Source organism: Hyla sarda, chromosome 8, assembly GCF_029499605.1.
Source record: "Hyla sarda isolate aHylSar1 chromosome 8, aHylSar1.hap1, whole genome shotgun sequence".
In the NCBI taxonomy this organism is placed as follows: Eukaryota; Metazoa; Chordata; class Amphibia; order Anura; family Hylidae; genus Hyla; species Hyla sarda.
This window is the reverse complement of record NC_079196.1, coordinates 56,150,961-56,176,699: the sequence shown is the minus strand read 5'-3', so window position 1 is coordinate 56,176,699 and position 25,739 is coordinate 56,150,961. Positions and strand designations below refer to the sequence as shown.

The window sequence follows — 25,739 nt, the reverse complement described above, 5'->3', positions numbered from 1 at the left end:
CCCATTTTGTGGCGGTAGTGAGGGTCCAATAAGGTGGTGAGCCAGAAGTCATCCCGCTGCCGAATGGTGACAATTCAGCGGTCACTACGCAAGCAAGTGAGCATGCATCGTGCCATTTGTGCAAGTGATTCGGAGGGACTCCCTGCCTCCATCTCCACTGCAAACTGACACTATGTGTCTGGTTCCTCTGTCTCGCCTTCCTCATAACCCTCTAGCTCCTCTAGCTGCTCCTGCTCCTCCTCTCCTGTCAGATGACTAGAAAAACCACCCATCATGCAAAACCTAAACTGTGCTCCACTGTGCTCCTCCCCCTCCTCCCCCTCCTCCTCCTATTCAGCCCCCACAGGGCTCACCAAGGCAAACCATGTGAAGAACAGCGTGACACCGCCGTGCTCTGCACACATGGTATGCTGGAGGCGCACTGAGACTTGTCCTTGCAGTGGAGGCTGAGGACACGGTGGAGGATGAAGAGGCGGAGTTGCACACTGTCACAGGACCAACGGCCTGAGAGTGTGGAGGCGGAAGCGGCATGACCTGTCCAAGTTGCTGTTGTGGCTGTGCAGGTACCACATTCACCCAGTGGGCCGTGAAGGACATGTATTGTCCCTGACCGTAGTTACAGCTCCACATGTCGCTTCTGCTTCTGCACCGTTGGATGAGTGGGCGCATACTGTTGCCTCTTGGACATGGCTTTGCCGATGGATTGCTGGCGGAATCACTAACTTGAAGTAGGAGGAGCAGGAGCATCTGTAGCGACAGAACATGGGTATGACACACAGCTCCCTTCGGCTGAGGTGGTGGAGCCTTGGCTGGCTGAAACAGGGAACGGCATGCCACTGGGTGATGCAGCAGGCTGGACGACCACATTGGAGCCACAGTTCTCCCAGGCCACTTTATGGTGATGCTGCATATGTTGACGCAGGGCAGTGGTGCAAAAATTGGGACCATGGCCACGCTTCACTTTCTGCCGACACATCTTCATGTGGCCATGTTAACCTCCTCCGGATGCTTGATGAAAAACTGCCACACTGCCGAGTAGCTGATTTTCCCACTAACAGTCTGCACTGATTGACTGCTACTGCCGCCGACTCCAGGAACCCCTGTTTCACTATCTCCCGGGAAGGTAGGCTGCCGCGAAGCAGGTTGTCTACGCCGGGCACGTTTGGCTCCAGACTTTCCACTTCTGCCAACCATGCAACCACCTTGCTGGCTCAGCTGCTGCCTCACGGGCAACCTGCAACCCTCTTCTCCTGATGATGATGAAGCCCCTTCTGCACCAGGCTTCCAAGTGCGATCGGCTTCATCATCATCGAGTTGTGTCTGCACGTCACTGATGTCCTCCTCAGGTTCCTCAACAGTGTCTGCTTCAGGAGCCTGAACGCTCGCAACACCACCTCCCATGCCACTCTCCTTATCACTACTTGCCTGCCTTGCGGAGGAAACGGCGGATGTCTCCTCCACTTCTTGGCTGGGCAGTAGCTGCTGACTGTCCTCTAGATTGTCCTCACTAAATAGTGGAGCTGTACCCACAGCATAAGATACTTCTGTAGGGGAGGGAACAGCATAGGAGAGAGGTAATGGGAGGACAGGCACTGCTCCCTGGCCATGCCAACTGAGGGTTGTGTCTGAGGAACCCACCGACTGTTGACTGGGGGTGTCAGATGTCACTTGTAATGAAGTGGATGACTGTGTTAACCAATCAATGACGAGCGATGGGTTGCTGGTCGAGGTACGCGATGCCCCGCAGCCACCATGCCCACCCCCTGTATGTCAGCGATGGTACTGCTTTGTGATTGACACACAGGTCCCAACGCATGCGCCCTACAGCTCATCTAATGTGCGCTCCCCCAGCAAGCGCTCGCTCTCGCCAGTGCGCCTGCACAGTGCTAGGTGCAGAGTGCGTGCTTCCTCCCTACCCCTAGTATCGAGAACTGTCCTGCTTGCGCGCACATCTCCACCAGAGAGAAGAAAGAAGATAACGGGCACGAGTATAATAACCAGCCAAAAAAGGTGAGCTGAAGGGCGCGTGCGCTGGGACCTGTGTGTCAATCACACAGCGGTCCCAGCACTGACATACAGGGGGTGGGCGTGGCGGCGGCGGGGCACCGCTTACCTCACGCAACGCCTATCCGACTGTCAGTAGCTTTGATCAAAAGCAATTTTTGGGGTCATGAAAGCCTGCAAATATTAGGTAAAAACATTGCTATACCCACCACCTGCACTCAGTACAAAGGCTCTGTGCAGATTATTGCACCCAAATTTCATGACAGTTGCGTTTTAAGACTTTAACAGGAACCACTTAGATGTCCTTATGTGGTATGCACTCATGAGGGGAAGACAATGCGCTCCAGTACACTTATAACAGTATTTGTCTACAACACCAGCAGGTGTGTACTTTTGGCTGGCCTTTCACAGTATCTAGGCCCTTAAGATTTTAACAGGAACAAAATGGTACACTACTTAGAGTAGAGAATAAAAATAGTTATACGGGTTAATGTAAGGAAGTTGCTTCGGATCCTCTCTGCCTTCCTTAAGAACTCCTGAATGTATCAATATTTTTTAAGGATATGACTAAGTAGGTGGAAAAACTTAGGGCCCTTTTGTAAGGGTACAAAATGTATACCTGTTTTGCGCATGTTCGGGCACACTTGATTTGTATTCAACTGTATTTCTCAATTAAAACTCAATTTAACTAAATTAAAAAAACTTTTGAACGTAAAGGGCACAACACCCAATGACATCATGTACTGCACTCAGTACAAAGGCTCTGTGCAGATTATTGCACCCAAATTTCATGACAGTTGCGTTTTAAGACTTTAACAGGAACCACTTAGATGTCCGTATGTGGTATGCACTCATGAGGGGAAGACAATGCGCTCCAGTACACTTATAACAGTATTTGTCTACAACACCAGCAGGTGTGTACTTTTGGCTGGCCTTTCACAGTATCTAGGCCCTTAAGATTTTAACAGGAACAAAATGGTACACTACTTAGATGTACGTATGTGTTATGCACTTATGAGGGGAGAACAATGCTCTCCAGTACGCTTAAAAACAGTATTTGTCTACAACACCAGCAGGTGTGTACTTTTGGCTGCCCTTTCACAGTATCTAGGCCCTTAAGATTTTAACAGGAACAAAATGGTACACCACTTAGATGTACGCACAGGTTGCACTTAATAGAGGACAATACGCTTTTAGTGTTCTGCTCACCCTAATTGACTAGCTACTATTAGCTTTGCAGTTGTTGTACATACCAGTGCTGCAGCACACAGTCGCTGTGTACTACACCCAAAATTGCACTTTCTTTCTCTCAATCTCACTCTCTTCCCTATCAGTGCTTCTAGGCTGCATTTGGGCTTGAGGTGAATCGCTGCTGTGCAACACACTGCTCTCTGCCCCTCTCTCTGCAATAGAACGCTAATGTGACTGGGAGGTGAATCGCTGCTGTAAAATTGCTTTTCTGTGCAACACACACTGCTGTCTTTCCCTCTCTCTCTGTAATAGAACGCTTATGTGACTGGCCGCAAGATGGCTGCTGCTTATATAGGGCTGTGACATGACAGGGGTGGCTAGCTGCTGATAGGCTGCATGCTGCATGTGATTCAGGGACATCCCACAGACCCTTGTTCCCGCCTTCCTAGGATTGCTTGCCCCTTGTCCTCACATGTGGATCCGGCAATTTAGATGCCTGGCCCCTGGAGCCTGGACCGCACTAAATGGAGTTTAATGAAGTGATTTGCGCAATTGAATTGCGGCGATATTCGCATTCATTACGAATTGAATTTTTCTTGAAATTCGTAACAAATTCGGATTCGTCAGATTCGATTCACTCATCCCTAATGATCATCATATCATGTAGACAAGTGAAAACTGAGATAGCCTTGGGCCTTGGAATGGAACCTAGATGTCATCATGCTGTACTATGAAAAATGCTGTCAATGGAAAAGAGACGGTAGCGTAATCTGTTCTTCTGAGAGATAGGTCCCACTATCTACATGGGCTCTGCCTGATGGTCTGACCACTCACTATGCCCCTGTATGTACCCATAGTTAACCATAACATCAAAAGCTACTCATTGATTATCGATTAGGATGAACAACATAGCCAAAAGTTTATAGGACTGTTGAGCTGATGCAGAAGCACCTACTATCCATCTACTGTATTAGATACCCAACATAAATCTGGCCTGGATTCAGATTAGCTCTAAGTTTTTGGGCGTTGATAAGACTGTTAATTGTTTGGAAAAGGATGTCTTCTCAGTTAAAGGGATTGTCCAGGGAACTGTTTTTTTATGATGTGGTAAAGCTGAGATGAAAACAATAAAAATGTGTACTTTCCTGCAACAATTCCTGGCCGCTGCTATTCCAACATTTCCCAGTAACACAGTGCAGCACTGATCGCAATCTTGATATATTAAAGTGCCTGATCAACAAATCACTGGCCACGGTGGTGACTCACTGGTTGGTTCAGTGAAAACTTCCGTTGTGTTAAGACAAAAGACTAGGAAGTGCAGTGTGGCGGGATCAAGTCCCATTTGAACAGTGGTGGGGGGTCGCGGGAGTATACATGTTTTATTGCTCTTACATCAGCCTGAAAACATTTAACTGTAAAAAAAAAAATCCCCAGATATAACTTTTACTGACTTCTGTTGAATAATTTTAGTCAACTAAAGAAACATATAGGGGCACTTTTGCTAATCCTTTCTAACATTTTAATTTAAAAGTTAATTTTAGACCTATCAGTCTGAGGATGCACCAAGTTTCACAGTGGCCCCTATTTGACGTATCTGTACAGTAGACACTGTTTAATACTGTCTGACTTTATACCACCTATTGGTTGACTTAAATTTGCTTTGAAATACATTGGATTTTTTTTTTCTAAGAATAAAAATAGTTATACGGGTTAATGTAAGGAAGTTGCTTCGGATCCTCTCTGCCTTCCTTAAGAACTCCTGAATGTATCAATATTTTTTAAGGATATGACTAAGTAGGTGGAAAAACTTAGGGCCCTTTTGTAAGGGTACAAAATGTATACCTGTTTTGCGCATGTTCGGGCACACTTGATTTGTATTCAACTGTATTTCTCAATTAAAACTCAATTTAACTAAATTAAAAAAACTTTTGAACGTAAAGGGCACAACACCCAATGACATCATGTTTTGCTTTTTCAGGTTCAGTTACAAAACATTTTGATGAGCAAATATGTGGAATTCTTCTTGGTGGAAGTGAGCCGATGGCAGAAGAAATTAATGTTAGCAGACATGGTTATATCGGTCTGGTTAGAAGTGCAAAAAACGTGGGCACACCTGCAAAGTATATTTGCTAATTCTGAAGATATAAGAATGCAACTTCCAGAGGATGCCAAGAGATTTGAAGGAATAGATTTAGATTTCAAGGTATGCCACCCTCTATAGTGTTAACATCACATCTGAGATTAATTGTACATGGTTAATACACTGTATTACAGTTGCATGCATTAACAAGAGGGTGCACCTTAAGAAAGATTAGAATAGGCCCTCCATGATGGTGTGGGGACAAAAGGGTTTCCTGTTTGTTTCCTCCTCCACACTAATGTCTTTTACGCTTGAGCCAAATCTATACCCCCTCGATAGCTAACAATGCAGTTAAAGTTTTTTTTGTTTTTTTTCTTGATGACCTGTCCTTAGCATAGGGCATTAGTATTTGATTGGTGGGGTTCCAACTCCCGAAACACTGCTGATCAGTAGATTGAAGAGGCCATTATGTTTGGTATGAACAGTTATGACATATATATCTGCCCTTTCCTTTCCCAGAGGAAGTCACAGTATATGACAAAACTAGTGGAGAACCATGGACTCCAATCCTCAGCATCCCCACAAGTACAATGGACAATACCTTTCCAACACCTTACTTTAATTTTATTTATTCATAACTTATACTAGAAACTATAGTAGCTAACAAGTAGGTGTGCATAGAGAAACAGAATACCATTCACATGTAGCGGAGATGTCAGTGCCTTTAAAGCCGCAATTAATTACTGGGGCTCAATGGTGTAAGGAGGGTATAAATAGTAGATAACTCAACTTGATAGAAGAATATCAAGTTTATTGAAGTGAAGGTAAGCTGCATAAGCATCGGGGGAGCAAGTGAACAAATAAGCAGGGAGGAGGAGAGGCGACGGACTGCTGCACGCACGTAGTGCTTCATCAGGCCGTACGTCATGCCGCTAGTGGGTGTGCTCTTAAACCTGTGCGTGCAGGTATCTCTATGACAACAGGTAAACATAAGTGATGCCGGCATCTTGGTCTTGAATAATAGCTTGAATTTTGGCCTTAATGAACCCTTCAATTATCCATCTTTTGAAGAGGACCTGTTTAGAGCTATTCGAAAAATCTGTATAAATTTTTTTTTTTGCCACCAATTCCCAGTCTAATAAAAATGTGTCACAATTGCAGCAAAAAGAAGGCAAGGCCCCTTGCGTTATTGGGCCCCTTGGGTTTAGGGGGATAAATTAGTATTATACACAAGATTAATTCATCATACGTACACTAGCGGAATTGAGGGGACTCCCTAAATAGAGATATTATTACTGAGGAAAATGTATTTTTCTCAGGGGGTAATCCTTCTAATTTTAACACCCCCGTCCCGACCCTTCCCCCCCCCCCCCCGTTTGCACCCGGTGGCGATATAGATCTTTTCTATAAGTCTGTATGTGAAAAACAGGCCTTAAAATGGTTGGCCGATACTGATGACATTATTGTATCAAGAGCTGATAAATGGGGGCAGTGATGGTATGGCGCAAAATTTACCATGATGCGGAGGTGTCTAATCAGCTCAGCAACATGGTAGTTTATAAAAAATTATTACAAGATCCCACTAGTAAGATCATGGATAGATTGAGAAGCCATTTATGTATGTATGTATGTATGTATGTTAAAAAAAACAAAAAACATTATTACAGAATAGATAGTTGAACGCCTCCTTCCAAAGAGACCCACGAAACCTAGGTGATATATTACCCAAAACTCATAAGAATGTTCACCCTCCCCCTGGCCGCCCCATAGTGGCAGGCATAAGAGCCCCTATGGAACATCTTTCGAGCTATGTTGACTGGCTCATTGCCCCACTACTTAAATATTCACCTACTTTCATCCGTGACACATAAGATCTGATTGAAGCCTTACAAGATTTTCGTTGGCAGCATGGCTAAAGGCTCGCTTCCATAGATGTGGAGAGCCTGTATATCCACATCCCGCAGGATGCGGGTATTCAGGTAGTCCGCAAGTTTTTGACTTGCACAGAAAAGTCCTCTGAATTTATTAACTTCGTAGCTGATTCATTAGTTCTTATTTTACATAATAATGCATTCCAGTACAAGGGCCAGTGGTATAGGCAGAGAACGGGCACGGATATGGTGACACTCATCTCGTGCTCGTTCGCTAACCTCTTCCTGGCCATGTTTAAGAAGAAATTTGTATTCTCTACTACCAATCCTTTCGTCAAACATGTGAAACCCTTTCTTCGCTTTGTTGACGACATTTTCAGCCAACTCATATGTTTGAAACGTATTAACAATGACCCTAGCAATTTTCCAAAATAAGCAGATGAGCTGGAGCTTCGCCTAATGCAGCAAGGATATCCACCAGAATTCCTTAGAAGTGCCAGGAATAAAATAAACATCTCTAGAGAAAGTTTACTAACCACCAGAAAGAAACAAAAAGAAAGAAAGAACAGAGTGTTTTTCTATTTTAAAAACACACCTATGCACATGCAGATTAAAAAAGCGATCTGCTCTAATTGGTATATGTATATACAGTGACTTCGGAGAGTACACTAATAATCCGCTAATTATCACTTATAAAAAGAATATGACAGTACATGATTTCATTAAAAAACATAAGAGAAATGTTAAAACTAAAAAATCAAATATAGGTAATTTTTCTGTAAATTCAATGCTAATGTAGTCATTTTAAATTGCGAAGTTACACAGTGCAGGTTAAGCAGTGTATTACCTGCAGATTGGATTACGTGGTATATAGTCTAATAAGTAACTGTGGAAAATTCTATATAGGTAAGACTATTAGACCACTGTTCCACAGAATCTGAAAACATATCAGATCCTTAAAGGGGTACTTCAGCCCTAAGACATCTTATCCCCTATGCAAAGGATAGGGGATAAGATGTCTGACCGTGGGGGTCCAGCCGCTGGGGACCTCCGCAATCTTGAATTTGGCACCTACCTCTTTGAGCTGCATAGCGGGGGGTGATGTCACACGGGGGCGGAGTCGTGACGTCCCGATACTCCGGCCCCGTGGTTGGCACCCAGCAGTTTTTGAGACCCACCGCACCTTTGAAGTCCATTTGTCTCTATCTACTTGGTTGGGAGGCTGCAGACCAGGCTCTAACAATCCTTACGCGCTGTCCATTGTTGTGTGTGAGCTCACACAACCACCTGGGGTAAGAGGCTTTAAAAAGAATCCTTCTACCAATACCTACCCAGTCGGCTTGGACTTTTTAGCAAAGCGAGATGGACTTGCTGCAGCAGGCGGCACACAGGTCGCTACCCCTGGCACGACTCTTCCACACAGGTTGCTGAGATGAAACAATGAGGATGAGGCAACTCATAGTCAGGACTAGCAGAAGGTCAGGGCTGGTGGCACAGATGCATGGTCAGGAAACATAACAGGAGGCCAGCAGGCAAGCGGCACAGAAGCAAGGTCAGGTCACGGAGCGGAAGGTCAGAACACAGGCAGGCTATACACAGTAACTCTTTCTCTTGGCCACAGGGCACACAAAGATCCGTCAAGAAGTAGAGGGAGGTGTACATACTTATAAGGAAGGGACAGGTGCAAACACTAATTAAGGGTGCACTGGCCCTTTAAATCTCAGAGCTCTGGTGCGCGCGTACTCTAGGAGGCAGAAGCGTGTGTGTCGGAGAACAGAAGCCAGCAGGAGCAAGGGGTAAGTGACAGCCTGAGTTTCGCATGCAGGCGCGTCCCAGAATCCCAGAGCCGCCAGAGGAAGAAGGAGAATGCTCACTTCCAGAGTGAATGGCCGGAGCTGTGGAGCAGATAGAAGACCTGGTAAAGGAACGAAATGAGCCATTTTAGAGAATTGATCAACCACCACCCAGATGACCGTATTATTGCAGGAAGATGGAAGATCAGTAATAAAGTCCATAACTATGTGAGACCAAGGAGTCTCCTTGATGGGGAAAGGTTGTAAGAGACCCACTGGTTTCTGTTGTGGAGTTTTCCAGGTGAGACTTGCTGAAGACTGGTAGGAGCTGGAGAAATCAGATGCTCTGAAGGAACAATATGCCTTGGAGTGGAGTCCAATCCTACCACATCAGAGGACCAAGAAAGAGCATCAGCTCTGATGTTTTTGTTCGTTGAGCGGAAATGAATGAAGAAATTAAGCCTGGAAAAGAAAAGAGACCATCTAGCCTGCCGAGGGTTTAGACGCTAAGTAAACTGTAAATATAGGAGATTCTTATGGTCAGAATAGATGCTGACCTAATGAGAAGAACCTTCTAATAAATTATGCCATTCTTCTAAGAAAAGCTTAATAGCAAGGAGTTCCCAATCTCCAATAGAGTAGTTCCTCTCTGCAGGCAAGGAAGTCTTGGAGAAGAAGGTTACAATTTGGCCCTTGGAGGTTTTCTGAGTTTAGACGGCTTCTGCTCCCATGGATGAAGTGTCTACCTCCAAAGAGAAGGATTTGATCTAGAGAGGACGGGTGCAGAGCCATATACACACTTTAAGCGAGTGAAGGCCTCTTCATCCTCAGGAGGGCAAGACTTGGGGTTACAGTTCTTTTTAGTAAGAGCCACAATCAGGTCAACCAAGGAAGAAAAATGTGGGATGAACTGATGATAATATTTGGCAAACCCAAGAAAGCGTTGAATAGCCCGAAGACCAGTAGAACGAGGCCAATTCAACACAGCAGGCAGTTTGTCAGGATCCATCTGAGGACCTTGATGGGAAACAGTATAACCCAGACTAGATCTCTCGAATAGGCATTTTTCATGTTTGGCGTAAAGATGATTCTCACGAAGACGCTGTAAGACCTGACGGACATGGGGCGCCAAATTGGGCGAGAAGATCAAGCTAACCTTAAGGTACACAACAACACACATGTAGAGAAGATCTCGTAAGATATCGTTGACAAATTCTTGAAAAACAGCTGGAGCATTACAGAGACTGAAAGGCTTCATGGCACAGAAGCAAGGTCAGGTCACTGAGCGGAAGGTCAGAACACAGGCAGGACTATACGCAGTAACGCTTTCTCTTGGGCACAGTGCAGACAAAGATCCGGCAAGAGGTAGAGGAGGTGCACATACTTATAAGGAAGGGACTGATACGTGCTCACCCTAGCAGGCAGGAGAGCATGCGCTGGGTAACAGAACCAGCAGAGAAGCCAGCAAGAGCAAGGGGTAAGTGACGGCCCCAGATTTGCATGCGGGCGCGTCCCGCGATGCAAATCTTGGACTCGCCGGAGGAAGGAGGAGGAGATTGTTCACGGCCAGAGTGAGTGGGCGGAGCGCTCACCGCAACACTGTCACTCACTTACATAGTAGGTTTTGCTTTTAATTAAGTTTGTTATCTCTATGTATATTTTATATGTCGTGTTTGTTATGTTAATATGGTTTACCTGTTGTAATAGAGATACCTGCACGCACAGGTTTAAGAGCGCACCCACTAGCGGCATGACTTGTGGCCTGACAAAGCGCTACGTGCGCGCAACGGTCCGTCGCCTCTCCTCCTTCCCCCCTGCTTGTTTGTTCACTTGCTCCCCCGCTTGCATATGCCGCTATACCTTCACTTCAATAAAGAAGACGCATTATGAAAATCCATCTGGTGAGTGCTGCATTTATATTGTTCTATCAAGTTGCGTATACTAGAAACTAGATAGTGATGTTGCCCTTTATTCAGCACATATTCACTTATGCTGAAATGTTTATTTTTGTCTGTTTGTTATAGTTATGGTAATGCATGCATTAGGTGCAATGTGAGGCCAACATATTGCAGATGATGTGTAAAATTATTGGTAGTTAGAGCCTTGGGTTAAAATATTTTATTTATTTTTATTGATTGTAAGGGTATTCAGTATTTTTTTTTATATTATTCTATGATTAATATAGATGTTTTTATTGATAACAAAGTGTTGATTTCTCTTTCTTGGCATACTTCTCTTTGTTATGGTATACCCATTGATATGAATCACAACTCCAATACCGGGTAGTGAAGAGATCACATGGGTTCTTACCACCAAACATCACAGGGAGTAAGACCAACCCTTCCTATAGAAATGAATCCCAACATGCCAATCACAGAATGCCCTGAGGTCTTATCATTTAGGCTTTACTTGGCTTGTTCATTGCATCTGACACTGGGAAGGCCTATACAGTTGAACTATTTGCTCTTTGTTGAAAGCAGCCTGGTTTTAAATATTATAAATTCCTGTTGTAGTATTTCTCCTGTAAATCGGAATATTTGCATGATGTAAATATAATGATACATATGTTAAAGGGAAGGATCATAAACCATGATTTTATGTTAATTTTAGGAACTAATGGAAAGCATCAGCAGCACCAATATAGTCACTGAGGTCACAAATGAGCCCGGATTGCTAGAAAAGTTGGAGGCTCTTCAGAAAAGGTTTGTATTTGAATAGTTTGCTGGTATACTGGTAAATTATTTGCTCATGTGAATTTTTCATTCACAATCATTTTTCCTAATGCCTTCTTCTATTGTATGTTTTATGTGATAAATTAAGGCTATGTTCACACAGCAGAAATTCTGCATACCACAAAAAAGAGTTCATATGCTCATATAAAAATTACAATCTTTATTAAATATCTCCTAAATACATACAGTAATTAGTGGATGAGATCTTATATGAAGGACAACCAGACAGGCACAGAAAAGACGAAAAAAATATCAATATCCTGATATTACTATTACACTAATGCCCAAATTGAACAGTATATAATATATCCTCTCTCTCTCTGCCACATATAAGACTGCCCGCAAGCTCCAGACTGGAAAATCAAGCTATATTAAGCCCGGTATGAGCTAGTTGGCAAGAAGGCCTCTACCCACATTCTAAAGACCTTCTCTTTTATATCTGTAATGTTGCTCATGTTAGCTTCCCGTTTCTGGTGCTTGCCCTCTGACCTGCGCCACAAGTACAGCTGCCCCACTTCCGGCGTCAACATGCTACTGCTACGATGGGCCTGATGACACGCCTCTGTGCGTGAAATGGACTCCGTCGCCTGGTGAACGCCTAAGCCTCTGCTCTCCTGCATGAACTTTTCATTTTCATCTCCATGTCATTGGACTTTGAATTAAATATCCAGTATTCTTTTCTCCACTATTGTGATTCCTGATTTGTAAATTACTTCTATTAAAAATCTTAATCCTTCCAGTACTTATTAGCGGCTGTATACTACAGAGGAAATTCTTTTCTTTTTGGATTTCTTTTCTGTCTGTCCACAGTGCTCTCTGCTGACACCTCTGTCCATGTCAGGAACTGTTCAGAGAAGGAAAAAATCCCCATAGCAAACATATGCTGCTCTGGACAGTTGCTAAAATAGACAGAGGTGTCAGCAGAGAGCACTGTGGACAGACAGAAAAGAAATCCAAAAAGAAAAGAATCTCCTCTGTAGTATACAGCAGCTAATAAGTACTGGAAGGATTAAGATTTTTTTAATAGAAGAAATTTACAGATCTGTTTAACTTTTTGGTACCAGTTGATTTAAAAAAAAAAATGTTTTCCACCGGAGTACCCATTTAATAAGCTCCGTATTATACTGTTGATTACTATCACATTGACCTTTAATATGTCTTCAGGTAAAACAAAACAGAAAGGACATTTTACTAAAGGGGGCATTTATATACTGAAGAAGTGAATTCCCTTTTTCAATTGTAACATGTTAGTTTTCTGTGTTTTATTTTTGTTGCAAACAGTAAAAACACCAAGAACAACAAAGACGTGGCCTCAATTGGCAGGAGGTGCTCAACCCTAATGCAGTTGTGCATATATACCGGGGGAGCAGATCCTACACTTGTGGTCCGTTGCTAAGGGTGATCCCCAGCATAAAATGCATACAATGGAGGATTCCTGCAGCAGACCACAAGTACCACATTGGCATCCTACACCAGATAAAAAGGTGTGGAGGTATAACACTTAGAATAATACAATACAGGAATTTGGGTGCACTACTGTGGTAGATATAAACAATAACATTGACTAACCCTCAAAACTGATGTTAAAATTGAGACATTAGCCAGTATATCCTTAGATGAAGGGCATACCTGAGCGTCAAGGTTTTTCAAATGGCGCGGGACCTAACACTAAACCTACCTGTGCGTGATAAGCAAAACCAGGGGCCAGTGGGCAATTACTGCAGCATTAAGTCCGGCTCACAGATTGCTCCCTGGTTACCTCCAGTGTGGCTGAGCACACATACAGTGGGAGGAGGGAGAAAGGCTATAAGCCCCACCCAAGTTGGCTGATATTTTGCCGGCCTCACTATGCTACCTATAGTGATGATAAAGGCGCATTAGTATAAATTTTAATAGCAAGAACAACAAAGACGTGGCCTCAAATGGCAGAAGGTGCTCAACCCCTAATGCGGTTGTGCATATATATTGGGGGAGCAGATCCTACACTTGTGGTCCGTTGCTAAGGGCAATCCCCAGCATAAAATGCATATAATGGAGGATTCCTGCAGCAGACCACAAGTACCACAATGGCATCCTACACCAGATAAAAAGGTGTGGAGGTATAACACTTAGAATAATACAAAACAAGAATTTAGGTGCACTACTGTGGTAGATGTAAACAATTGACATTGGCTAATGCTCAAAACTGATGTTAAAATTGAGACATTAGCCAGTATATCCTTAGATGAAGAACATACCTTGTAGTATTCTAAGTGTTATACCTCCACACCTTTTTATCTGGTGTAGGATGCCATTGTGGTACTTGTGGTCTGCTGCAGCAATCCTTCATTGTATGCATTTTTATGCTGGGGATCACCCTTAGCAACGCACTACAAGCGCAGAATCTGCTCCCCCAATATATATGCACAACTGCATTAGGGGTTGAGCACCTCCTGCCATTTTAGGCCACATCTTTGTTGTTCTTGTTGTTAAAATTTATACTAATGTGCCTGTATCATCACTATAGGTAGCATTAATTTGCACCTGTGAGGCCGGCAACATATCAGCCAACTTGGGTGGGGCTTATAGCCTTTCTCCCACCTTCCATTGTATGTGTGCCCAGCCATACTGGAGGTAACCCGGGAGCAGTCTGTGAGCCGGACTTACCGCTCTGGCATATAAGACGCACCTAATTTTTTAGGATAAAAATTTAGAATATAAAGATTCTGAACCAAATACAATGTAAAGTATAGGACAGTGATCTTCAACCTGCGAACCTTCAGATGTTGCAAAACTACAACTCCCAGCATGCCCAGACAGCCAACGGCTGTCCGGGCATGCTGGGAGTTGTAGTTTTGCAACATCTGGAGGTCTGCAGGTTGAAGACCACTGGTATAGGAGGTAATAATCACGTGTCCCCGCCGCTCTGGACCCGTCACCGCTCGTCACCGCTGCCCTGGATGTCGCCCTCCATCGCTGTCGCCGTGTCCCCGGGGTGTCCCCGTCGCTCCGGAACGTCTCTGCTGCCCGGTATCCTCGCTCTCCGTCGCCGCCATGATGTCGCTACGCACACCGCTCCTATTGGACGACAGGACGACGACATGATGACGTTGAAGGAGAGCGTCGGCCATGCAGGGGATCCCGGCATGGATCAGACACCGAGGAGGCAGGTAAGGTCCCTCCCGGCAGAGACATGCATAGACATTTTGGGGGGCAGGGGCTGAACAAAAAAAAAAGGGGGCACTTCTCATAATTATTTATAGAAATGCCCACATAATGATGCCAGACTGCCCAGGGCACTTATAATAGGAATATCAAAAGGACAGGGGCTCAAGCCCCCTTTCTAGTCAACCTGTGCACGTCCCTGTCTCCCGGTGTCCTGTAAGCTGTTAGGGACGCCACGATTTCACCACGGCGGTCCCGAACAGCCTGACTGAACAGCCGGGTTAGTGTTATTTTCGCTTCAGACGTGGCGGTCAGTTTTGATCACCGCGTCTGAAGGGTTAATACAGGGCATCACCGCAATCAGTGATGTCCTGTATTAGCCGTGAATCCCGTCCGTTGATGGCCGCTGGGACCGCCGCGATAGGTGTGTATTCGCCTTATAAGACGCATCAACTTTCCCCCCCAGTTTTGGGGAAGAAAAAGTGCGTCTTATACGGCAAAAAATACGGTAATGCTGCCGTAATTACCCACTGGCAGCTAGTTTTGCTTATGATGCACAGGTAGGTTTAATGTTAGGTCCTGTGCCACTTGAGAAACCTTGGCGTTGGTGTGCAGGCTCAGGTATGTCCTTCATATAAGGATATACTGGCTAATGTCTCAATTTTAACATCAGTTTTGAGGATTAGTCAATGTAATTGTTTACATCTACCACAGTAGTGCACCTAAATTCTTGTTTTGTAGTAAACAGTAAAAACACATATGATATCTTAAATGGCCTCCTATGCCCTAGTATGTGTGTGAGAGATATAGAGAAATTAGATTGTGATCCTCATTGTGGACAGGGACTGCTTTGTGTATGATGACAGTGTCCGTGCAGGATTTTTTTAAATTTATTTTTAACTACTGTTCCTAGCCATAAAACTAGATACACATCATATGAGGTGAGGTTCATTTTTTTTTTTCAACTTATTGTTATAAAATTCTGAATGCCACAGTGCCCAGTGCAGCAACACTACACTACACTACAGAACGTGTGCAGTAATATATGTGCAAATAAAAAATGGTTTAATTAAAGGATAACAAATGATTGCAATTTATCTTGTAACAAATGAGACTTGTGCAACCAATTTTTACAGAGAGCCGAAATTTTATGGGTCATTACCTTTTCAGTCTCATATTAAAGGTAAATTAGCTAAGGTTTTAATCGGATATGAGAATGCAGATTCCGTTCTCCATAACACAATTCACCTTTTAGTTTTACAAAATATTTGTATATAGGTGACTATCTTTTAAGGCTAGCATTGGGGATCTTCAGCACTACAAGTCTGCACTTGGCATTGTGTTAGTAGTTAGTACTTCTAGAAATAGGACAAGTGCAAAAGCCAAAAGGCATAAATGACTAAAGTACATATAAAGATTTTTTTTTTTTTAGCTCTATTTAATTACAAGAAATCCAGACATGTTTGTCTTCCATTTTCTTACAAAAAGATTGAGCAATTATGTTATTTAGAGATAAAAACAATAGTCTCTGAATTCATATAGCAATTACGGCTGTGATCTCACTGAAATTAGATCACCAAATAAACAGGTTTGGTTTGGTTCAGCAAAACCTCAGGAGGTCCAGATATTGTGGCTGCAAGACAGAGGCTACAATGTTCCCGTATGAAGGTCGTCTAAAAGCGGCCTTAATCAGTATATGCAAATTGACAAAATGACTGTAATCATACAATCTAATTTAGATCAACATGTAATTAAAGAAAGGAATATCTAAACAAACGTAAAAAATATATCAATTTACAGCTGGTGTGTGAAATGAAGCCTACTTAAAGGGGTTCTCCGGTGCTTACAAATCTTATCCCCTATCCAAAGGATAGGGGATAAGATATCTGATCGCGGAAGTCCCGCCGCTGGGGACCCCCGGGATCATGCACGCGGCACCCCGTTTGTAATCAGTCCCCGGAGCGTGTGACTTCACGCCTCCGCCCCTCAATGCAAGCCTACGGAAGGGGTGCCTTTAGAGGTCTTAAGGTTCCCATATACTCTAGACAAAAGTTGAATGAACCCACTGGCTTTAGCAGGGGGTAATATGTCCTATAGATAGGGGATAACTTTAAATTTGACAAATATTTCAATACTCTTTGAGGAAAATAATGGATTTTCACAATTTTTTTGTCATAGGCTGACGCTATGTGAAAAGTCGCTGGCAGATTACCTGGAGTCCAAATGTCTTAGATTTCCAAGATTTTACTTTGTTTCCTCTATGGATTTACTGGAGATAATCTCCAAAGGAACACAACCTAAACAGGTGACCATGAATGTTCTTTGGATGTATTGTTAGCTTACTGGATGAAAATGTATATAATTCTAGTAAATGTTACTTTCCATTTACTAAATTCTGTATGAGACAAAATTCTGTAAAAATCTCAGTCTGTTGTGTAGATTTTGGCATTTAACTATGTTTCCTCTTGATTGTGAATAAAGGGAATCTGTCAGCTCTATAGCATGCTCAGAGCTGTAGACATGGGCAAATAGCTGATAGGAGGTAAAAGGCATGATACCTGTCTCTTAGCTGGTTTCTGTTCGCAAAAGTAATAATATCAAATTTTCCTTCAAAAGTCATTGAGGCTGGACTGAGCTGCAGCATGCATGTCTTCTCCATCCCCCACCTATCCCTGTCCTGTATGATTGATGTACAGGATTTGTTTTTTCAACATTGAGCATTGTATATTAATCAAGGGCAGAGTAGGGTGGGTGAGGGAGGAGGCACGCATTCCACAGCTCAGCACCACCTCTACAACTATTGAGCTTAGAAGGAAAACATGATTTTACACTCTTGCAAAAACGATCAGCTAAGAGACAGGTTTTATTTGTTTTATCTCCCTATCAGCTGCCTGCCCATGTCTGCAGCTCCAAGCATGATATAAAGCTGATGGATTCCCTTTTAAGGAGAACTCCCTTAATTTTTTTTATCCATTCCATTATGCCTCGGTTGCCAGAATATAAATAATGAACTTTAACTTACTTTCCAAGCTCCCCTGGTGCCGCCTATATCGCTGTCCTGTCCTCTGACTCCAGTCTTTTTCCGGATTTTGGTGCCCAACATGTCACACTGCCGCTCAGCTAATTGCTGGTATTCTGCCTCGGTTGGCGATAGGCTAAGCAACAGTATCATATAATGAGATCGGGTTCAGCATTCATCCTGGTGCCCCGGCCCGTAAAGTGAACTTTGCCATTCTTAAAACCAAGAACAAGAAGCTGAATCTTGATTCTGGTTTATAAGGGGAGATTTATCCAAACCTGTGCAAAGGAAAAGTTGCCCATAGCAACCAATCAGATTGTTTCTTTCATTTTGAAGAGGCCTTGTTAAAAAATGAAAGAAGCGAGCTGAGTGGTTGCTTTGGGCAACTGGCCAACTTTTCCTCTGAACAGGTTTTCAATATATCTTTAGCATATGGTCTTTAGCATTGACTGCCCCAAAAATCTAAACTTCCAGATTGGGGACTTTATTGGACTAAAGCAAATTTGAGCCACTCTTCTCTTAATTTTAACCTGTTAAGGACCAAGGGCGTACCTGTATGTCCTGGGTCCTTTCCCTTTTTATAACGTGGGGCCAAGCCGTCATAGTGGGTCGGGCCCGGCCTCTAACAATGGCCAGGACCCGTCACTAATAGCATCGTGATCAGTGCCGCGCGCTATCAACCCTTTAGATGCGGCGTTCAAAGTTGATCGCCACTTCTAAAGTGAAACTAAATTACCCCCGGCTAGCTCAGGGGGCTGTTCGGGACCGCCGCGGTGAAATTGCGTCATCCCGAACAGCTGTAGAACAGCTGGTGTCCGATCGCCGAATGGCTGCTCAGTGCCTGAGATCCAGGCATGAGCAATCAAGCAGCAGAATCATCGATCAATGGTTTACTATGAGAAACCATTGATCAATGTAAAAGATCAGTGTGTGCAGTGTTATAGCCCCCTAGGGGGGCTATAACATTTTTAAAAAAAGTGAAAAAAAAGTTCATAAAGATCATTTAACCCCTTCCCTAATAAAAGTTTGAATCACCCCCCATTTCCCTTTTTTTTTAAAACAGTCTAAATAAAAATAAACATGTGGTATCGCTGCGTGCGGGAATGTCCGAATTATAAAAATATATTGTTAATTAAACCTCATGGTCAATGGCGTATGCTCAAAAAAATTCCAAAGTCCAAAATAGTGTATTTTTGGTCACTTTTTATATCATGAAAACATTAATAAAAAGCGATTAAAAGTTTGATCAATACAAAAATGGTACTTCTAAAAACTTCAGATCACAGGGGAAAAGAATGAGCCCTCATACCGCCCCATACACGAAAAAATAAAAAAGTTATAGGGGTCAGAAGATGACAATTTTAAACGTATCCATTTTCCTGCATGTAGTTATGATTTTTTCCAGAAGTCCGACAAAATCAAACCTATATAAGTAGGGTATCATTTTAATCATATGGACCTACAGAATAAAGAAAAGGTGTCAATTTTACCGAAAAATTTACTGCGTAAAAACGGAAGCCCCCAAAATTTACAAAATTGTGTTTTTTCTTCAACTTTGTCGCACATGATTTCTTTTTCCGTTTCGTCGTAGATTTTTGAGTAAAATGACTGATGTCATTACAAAGTAGAATTGGTGGCGCAAATAATAAGCCATCATATGGATTTTTAGATGCAAAATTTAAAGAATTGTGATTTTTTTTAAAGGTAATGAGGAAAAAATGAAAGCGCAAAAAAGGAAAACCCCTGGTCCTTAAGGGGTTAAACAGAGATAGACACAGACTCAAAATTTAATAAAGCTATCACACCATTTATGAGGATCATTCAGTATGTAGGCTTTTATGAAGATTTGCCAATAATAGTTATAACTGAAAACTCTGGGCTAATGGATATCCCGTGGTTGCATGTGTTCTATGTGACATTACTGGGGCACTTCTACTGGGGACTCTGGAGCGGCAGTGGCACTGTAGCCAAGGCTGTGCTTACAAATTGTCCTGCTCTAGGCACTTAGACTGAATACAGAGTGATAGAGAATTTTTTCATGCAGATCCGTCACAAGTAAGTAGCAAAAACACATCAGTTGCATGCAGATTTTATGTGGACCTCACCTTTATATACAGAAATTGGTGAAATCACAAATCCACAACAGGAGCGGCTGCAGCTGCACATCTCTAGGTAAATTATGTAGCAACTGATGTGGATTCAACCAAAAGTTTTTATCATTTTTTTTTTTACTCACTGAAGTTCTGCCCACCTCAACACTGCCACCCTAGGCACAGGTCCTCTAGTGCCAAATGGCAAATACAGCTTTGGCTTTACCAGGAGCAACCGGAGGGTTAAAATTATTTTTATTTTTATTTTATTTACTCGCCCTTTCTCTGCCCCCTGGAATTTTTTTGCTCAATTATTAGAAACACTTAGTTTAGAATGTAGATAAAAGTGAGTATGCTCTGTTTACTTGGTTATTTGCCCATGTATGGGTTGTACTATGTATTAACTTCATAAAAGCTGATATTTCTTACCTACAATGTATTTCCTATTCGTCATCATCTAATACATCAAATTGGTCATATTTTATTTTGTATGCAACCCCATGAGTACTGTTCATATAATTAATAGGGGGTCCATTGGTTCAAATTTTTTATGCGTCAATCCAGGTGATGAGACACTTCCTGAAGGTTTTTGACAATGTGGCTGATTTAAAATTTGAAGATGAAGATTACGGGTGCAAGACGGCTGTAGGAATGTACAGCAGAGAAGGGGAGTCCGTGTACTTTAACAAACCATGCGTGTGTACTGGCCAGGTAATATTGTAGAATAATGCATTATGCCTCTCTTATATCTCTTACATGAACTTTCATAAGTAAGAATCAAGTAATAAAATCGAGAAATTCAGCCCTCTAGGCACAGTTAGTATTTTGTGCTAGTGTGTGTGTGAGAAAAAATGAGATGGGAGATGTGGCTGGTATCTAAATATAATGTGCTTTATTTTTTATCATGTGCTATATTGCCAATATAGGGGGAGATTTATCAAAACCTGTGCAGAGGAAGAGTGGTGCAGTTGCCCATAGCAACCAATCAGATTGCTTCTTTCATTTTCCACAGGCCTCTAAAGAGGCCTGTGGAAAATGAAAGAAGCAATCTGATTGGTTGCTATGGGCAACTGCACCACTCTTCCCCTGCACAGGTTTTGATAAATCTCCCCCATAGTCGGTAATAAAATTATGTCTCTGAGCAGGGCCTGACGCGTTTCGGGGAGAACCCCCTTTTCCAATGGCAAAAGTGGGAATGAAAATAGTCCTGGGAATCTGATCTTATATAAGTTGCCATTTTGGTTGACATGTGGGCGTTATGTAACAAAAAATACGGATCCTGGATTCCTCCATGTGGGCGTTATGTAACAAAAATATATATATATTTTTTGTTAAAATCCGGTATAAAACAATTTTTTTCAAATCAACTGGTACCAGAACGTTAAACAGATTTGTAAATTACGTTAAACAGATTTGTAAAGCCCCTTTTCCAATGGCAAAAGTGGGAATGAAAATAGTCCTGGGAATCTGATCTTATATAAGTTGCCATTTTGGTTGACATGTGGGCGTTATGTAACAAAAAATACGGATCCTGGATTCCTTCATGTGGGCGTTATGTGACAAAAAAATATTTTTTTTTTTGTTAAAATCCGGTATAAAATTTTTTTTTCAAATCAACTGGTACCAGAACGTTAAACAGATTTGTAAATGACGTCTATTTAAAAATCTTAAACTTTCCAGTACTTGTCAGCTGCTGTATACTCCACAGGAAGTTGCATTTCTTTTGGAGTTCTTTTCTGTCTGACCACAGTGCTCTCTGCTGACAACTCTGTCTGCATGAGGAACTGTCCAGAGCAGGATATGTTTGCTATGGGAATTTGCTTCTACTCTGAACAGTTTGTGATACAGACAGAAGTGTCAGCAGAGAGTACTGTGGTCAGACAGAAAAGAACTCCAGAAAGAAATTGAACTTCCTGTGGAGCATACAGCAGCTGATAAGTACTGGAAGGATTAAGATTTTTAAATAGAAGTCATTTACAAATCTGTTAAACTTTCTGGCACCAGTTGATTTAAAAAAATTGGTTTTCCACCAGAGTACCCCTTTAAAGGGGTATTCTGGGCAAAAACATCTTATCCCCTATCCAAATAGAGGATAAGATGTCTGATCATAGGGAGGGCCCGCTGCTGGGACCACCGCTATCTCCCTGCAACACCCGCATTCTATGCGGGGCTGAGTCTCCAGTTTCGGAAACCTCTGGGTTTCCGGGACTGGAGACGTGATGTAATGAGGGCCCCCCCGCGATCAATCCTCTTATCCCTATCCTTTGGATAAGATCATTTTGCCCAGAATACCCCTTTAAAGGAAAACTGTCATATGTTTTCTCCCGCACTATCCACAGGTACCGATGGATAGTGCGGGAGATGCTGAACATTTTGAGTCCTACCTTGGCCATATGCGCTGCGCCGTTTGCCCGTTATAGCAGTTTTTCTGTATATTTAAATTAGCAGCTAACTGGCACAGGCGGGGTTACTGCCTTCATCTGACACTGTGATGTAACCGCCGCCCGGCCTGCAGCACCGCCCGGCTAATGAATATTCATATAATGTCTTACACTCTCCTTCGAATCCCGGCCGATACTGCGTATGTGTGGGATTTCCTACTATACCCGGAAGCGGTCTTCGGCGCTTAAGTCCGGAGCAGCACTGGAGTAAGGTTGTAGGCATGTTCATGCCTACCATCTATTAGCAATATAATGAAGCAGCGCTGAAGACTGCTTTCGGGTATAGTAGGAAATCCTACACATGAGTAGTAACGGCCGGGATAAGAACTATAACTTTTTTTTAAATTGTTTAGGTTATTAAAGGGGTACTCTGGTGGAAAACCTTTTTTTTTTTTTTTTTAAATCAACTGGTGCCAGAAAGTTAAACAGATTTGTAAACGACTTCTATTAAAAAATCTTAATCCTTCCAGTACTTATTAGCTGTTTTCTTTTTGGAACACATAGCTCTCTGCTGATAACCCCTTTAAAAATATTTTTTTTGTTTTAATAAATAGTTTAATATTTATTCATGTATTTACTTATATACTTTTCCAAATAGCAAGAGCTTTTCTTTAACAATATTGGTCATTTGTATGATAAAAGTAAAAGTAAAATTTTAATAGTACAAACCCTACAATGAAATTTTCTTTTTCCTGCCATGTCCATTGGGTCTTTTGATGTATAGAATGCCATTGCTAAGGTCAAGGGGCATAGCTTTGTGTATTGTGTATAGTGTATTGTGTATTGTTTTTTATATTCTTTATTATGTTTTTTTGTTTTCATTTTTTTGCTTTTACTTTATTTTTTCAGATGTGTTAGACCCAACAGTATGGTTATGTGACCTGTCAATTAGCAATCACATGATCACTGGGACCTATTGCATAAAGAGCAATTATGTAAGCAGATTTTGCAGAGCAGTCAGAAAGGCAGAAATGGTAAAATACTGTTTCTGTCTTCGATTATGGGTGCCTTACTGTGCCTAACAACCAGATGCTCGACCCATGTCCTGTGCAGCCATTATTCTACAAAATATTCTTTGTAAATATGGCTCTAGAGTAGAGCTTACTAATGACTGCTGTATAAAGGGTGTATCAGCATTTATCAAAGGGAATGTGTCGTCAAAAAATGAATTTACAATCTATATGTTATCCTGAAATCTTGCATTTCCCATTCTGTCCACTAGGCTTAAAACTAAGACACTGGATCCACTACCATTCACGACAGAGCTTAGCCTCTCACTTCCTGTATAATGACCTGTAAAAAGGTCACAGAGAATGCTCAGTAGTGCCTCCAATTCATCTTAATCTTTACAATAAAAAATGTAATTATAAAGACATAGGCCCTCATTTACTAACAGGATTCCTACTCTTTTTGTCTGGTTTTGCGCCTAAATTCTGTCGCAAGAACCTGACAGAATCAGAATCAAAATATAGGTCGGAACAGCAAAAAACACAACAAAACCTACACTCCGCTCTTAGTAAATCAAGGCCATAGTGTTTTAAAATTTTATATATTATATGGAAGACAACATTCCAAGGCAGGACTTCAGTTCTAAAAGAAACACCCAACATTATGCCCTGTAAGTAGTCTGCAGCTACATGCATTATTACAGAGCAGTGTACAATAGTGCCACCAACTGCACAATGATCCTGTGGCATGATGTCTGTAAAATACATACAAGCATTATGTTTGAGGAGTAATTTTAACACACTACTATTTTAATGAATACGTTATATGTAGTAAATGCTCCTTAGTGGCTCTCTAGTGGTAGCTGTAGGGAGCCAGAATTATGTATTTTAACTCTATGGCTATGAAGGGAATTTGTTGCTCTGTATCAGCAAATGTAGCTCAGCACCTCCCATCATCTTAGTCTTAAAGGGGTACTCCCGTGGAAAACTTTTTTTTTTTTTTTAAACAACTGGTGCCAGAAAGTTAAACAGAATTGTAAATGACTTCTAAAAATCTTAATCCTTCCAGTACTTTTTAAGGGCTGTATACTAAAGAGAAATCCAAAAAAGAAATGCATTTCCTCTGATGTCATGACCACAGTGCTCTCTGCTGACCTCTGCTGTCCATTTTAGGAAATGTCCAGAGCAGCATGTTTGCTATGGGGATTTTCTCCTGCTCTGGACAATTCCTAAAATAGACAGCAGAGGTCAGCAGAGAGTTAAATTTAACTTTTAAAGAGTACCCCTTTAAAAGCAAAAATTCATGTAAATCTATCCGTACATAGGAATCCTAAATTTCTTTCATTATTGTTATGTCATGTAATTTCATAGACTCTAAAGGCTGACTTACTCCATTCATTTAAGGCTGAGAACTGGCTTCGGCTTCTAGAAGACACCATGAAGTCAACAGTTCAGCAAGAAATCATGGAAGCTGTGGCAGCATATGAGGATAAGCTTCGGGATCAGTGGCTCTTTGACTACTCTGCACAGGTCTCGCTCACCGCCTGTCAGATATGGTGGGCAACTGATGTGGAAATAGTTTTTCAAAGGCTTGAGGAAGGTTTTGAAAATGCCCTGAAAGATTACAATCGCAAGCAGGTAGGGATTCCTGTATGCACTCTGCTACAATTCACCAGTCTTTGGGATTCTTATTTAGATATCTCATTTAGGGTAGGGTTACACGTGCCATATTTCCCTGCGTATTTGCTGCTGCTTATTCTCCTACCCATTGAAGTCAATAGGAAGCAAAATCAGCTGCAGAAAATCTGCAAAAAAAAATGTCACCCGTATGTCTAAACTAGAAACAAAGTACAAACAGGCGATCCATAGTGAAGACCCGAAATAAGGGAAATTGTGCTTACCGCAAGTGGTTGTGTGAACACACACACAACAATGAAATGAATGAGGTAAAAAGGTTCCGTCCGCAGCCCTCCTTCTGAATAAGAATGGATAAATCGAGACTTCTAACAGGAGCTGCAGGTTAAAAGAATGGCGCTGGAGGGAACAACCACAGGTAAGATATACAGTTTAATCTAAAACAATACAACGAGTTTCACCGCATATGCGCGGTGAAACGCGTTGCATTGTTTTAAATTAAACCATATATCTTATCTGTGGTTGTTCCTGCCAGCGCCGTTCTTTTAATCTGCAGATCCTGTTAGAAGTCTCCGATTTATCCACCCCTATGTCTAAAGGTAGACTAAGTGATCTCAGTATTATATGTCTATATGCAGGAAAGATTTACCTATGGGTAACAGAGATTCTGATCCAGCACTCCTAAAACATCCATCTTATTAAAGGGGTACTCCAGTGAAATACTTTTTTTTTTTTTTTTTTTTTATCAACTGGTGCCAGAAAGTTAAATAGATTTGTAAATTACTTCTATTA

At 42.1% G+C, this 25,739-nt stretch overlaps 1 protein-coding gene across 10 annotated transcripts in view; it reads left to right on the top strand.

The window, feature by feature from the left end:
• LOC130285427 (dynein axonemal heavy chain 11-like) overlaps positions 1 to 25,739 on the top strand; it is a 523,820-nt gene that overhangs the window by 139,362 nt on the left and 358,719 nt on the right. For all 10 annotated transcript variants that reach the window (XR_008847325.1, XM_056536793.1, XM_056536797.1 and 7 more), the window contains 5 exons: positions 5,174 to 5,398; positions 11,550 to 11,641; positions 16,994 to 17,120; positions 20,489 to 20,635; positions 24,717 to 24,950. Coding sequence is in view for 9 of the 10 variants with exons in the window: in XM_056536793.1 (XP_056392768.1) it covers positions 5,174 to 5,398; positions 11,550 to 11,641; positions 16,994 to 17,120; positions 20,489 to 20,635; positions 24,717 to 24,950 (825 nt within the window). In the remaining variant the exon portion in view is untranslated. The remainder of the gene's footprint in view (positions 1 to 5,173; positions 5,399 to 11,549; positions 11,642 to 16,993; positions 17,121 to 20,488; positions 20,636 to 24,716; positions 24,951 to 25,739) is intronic.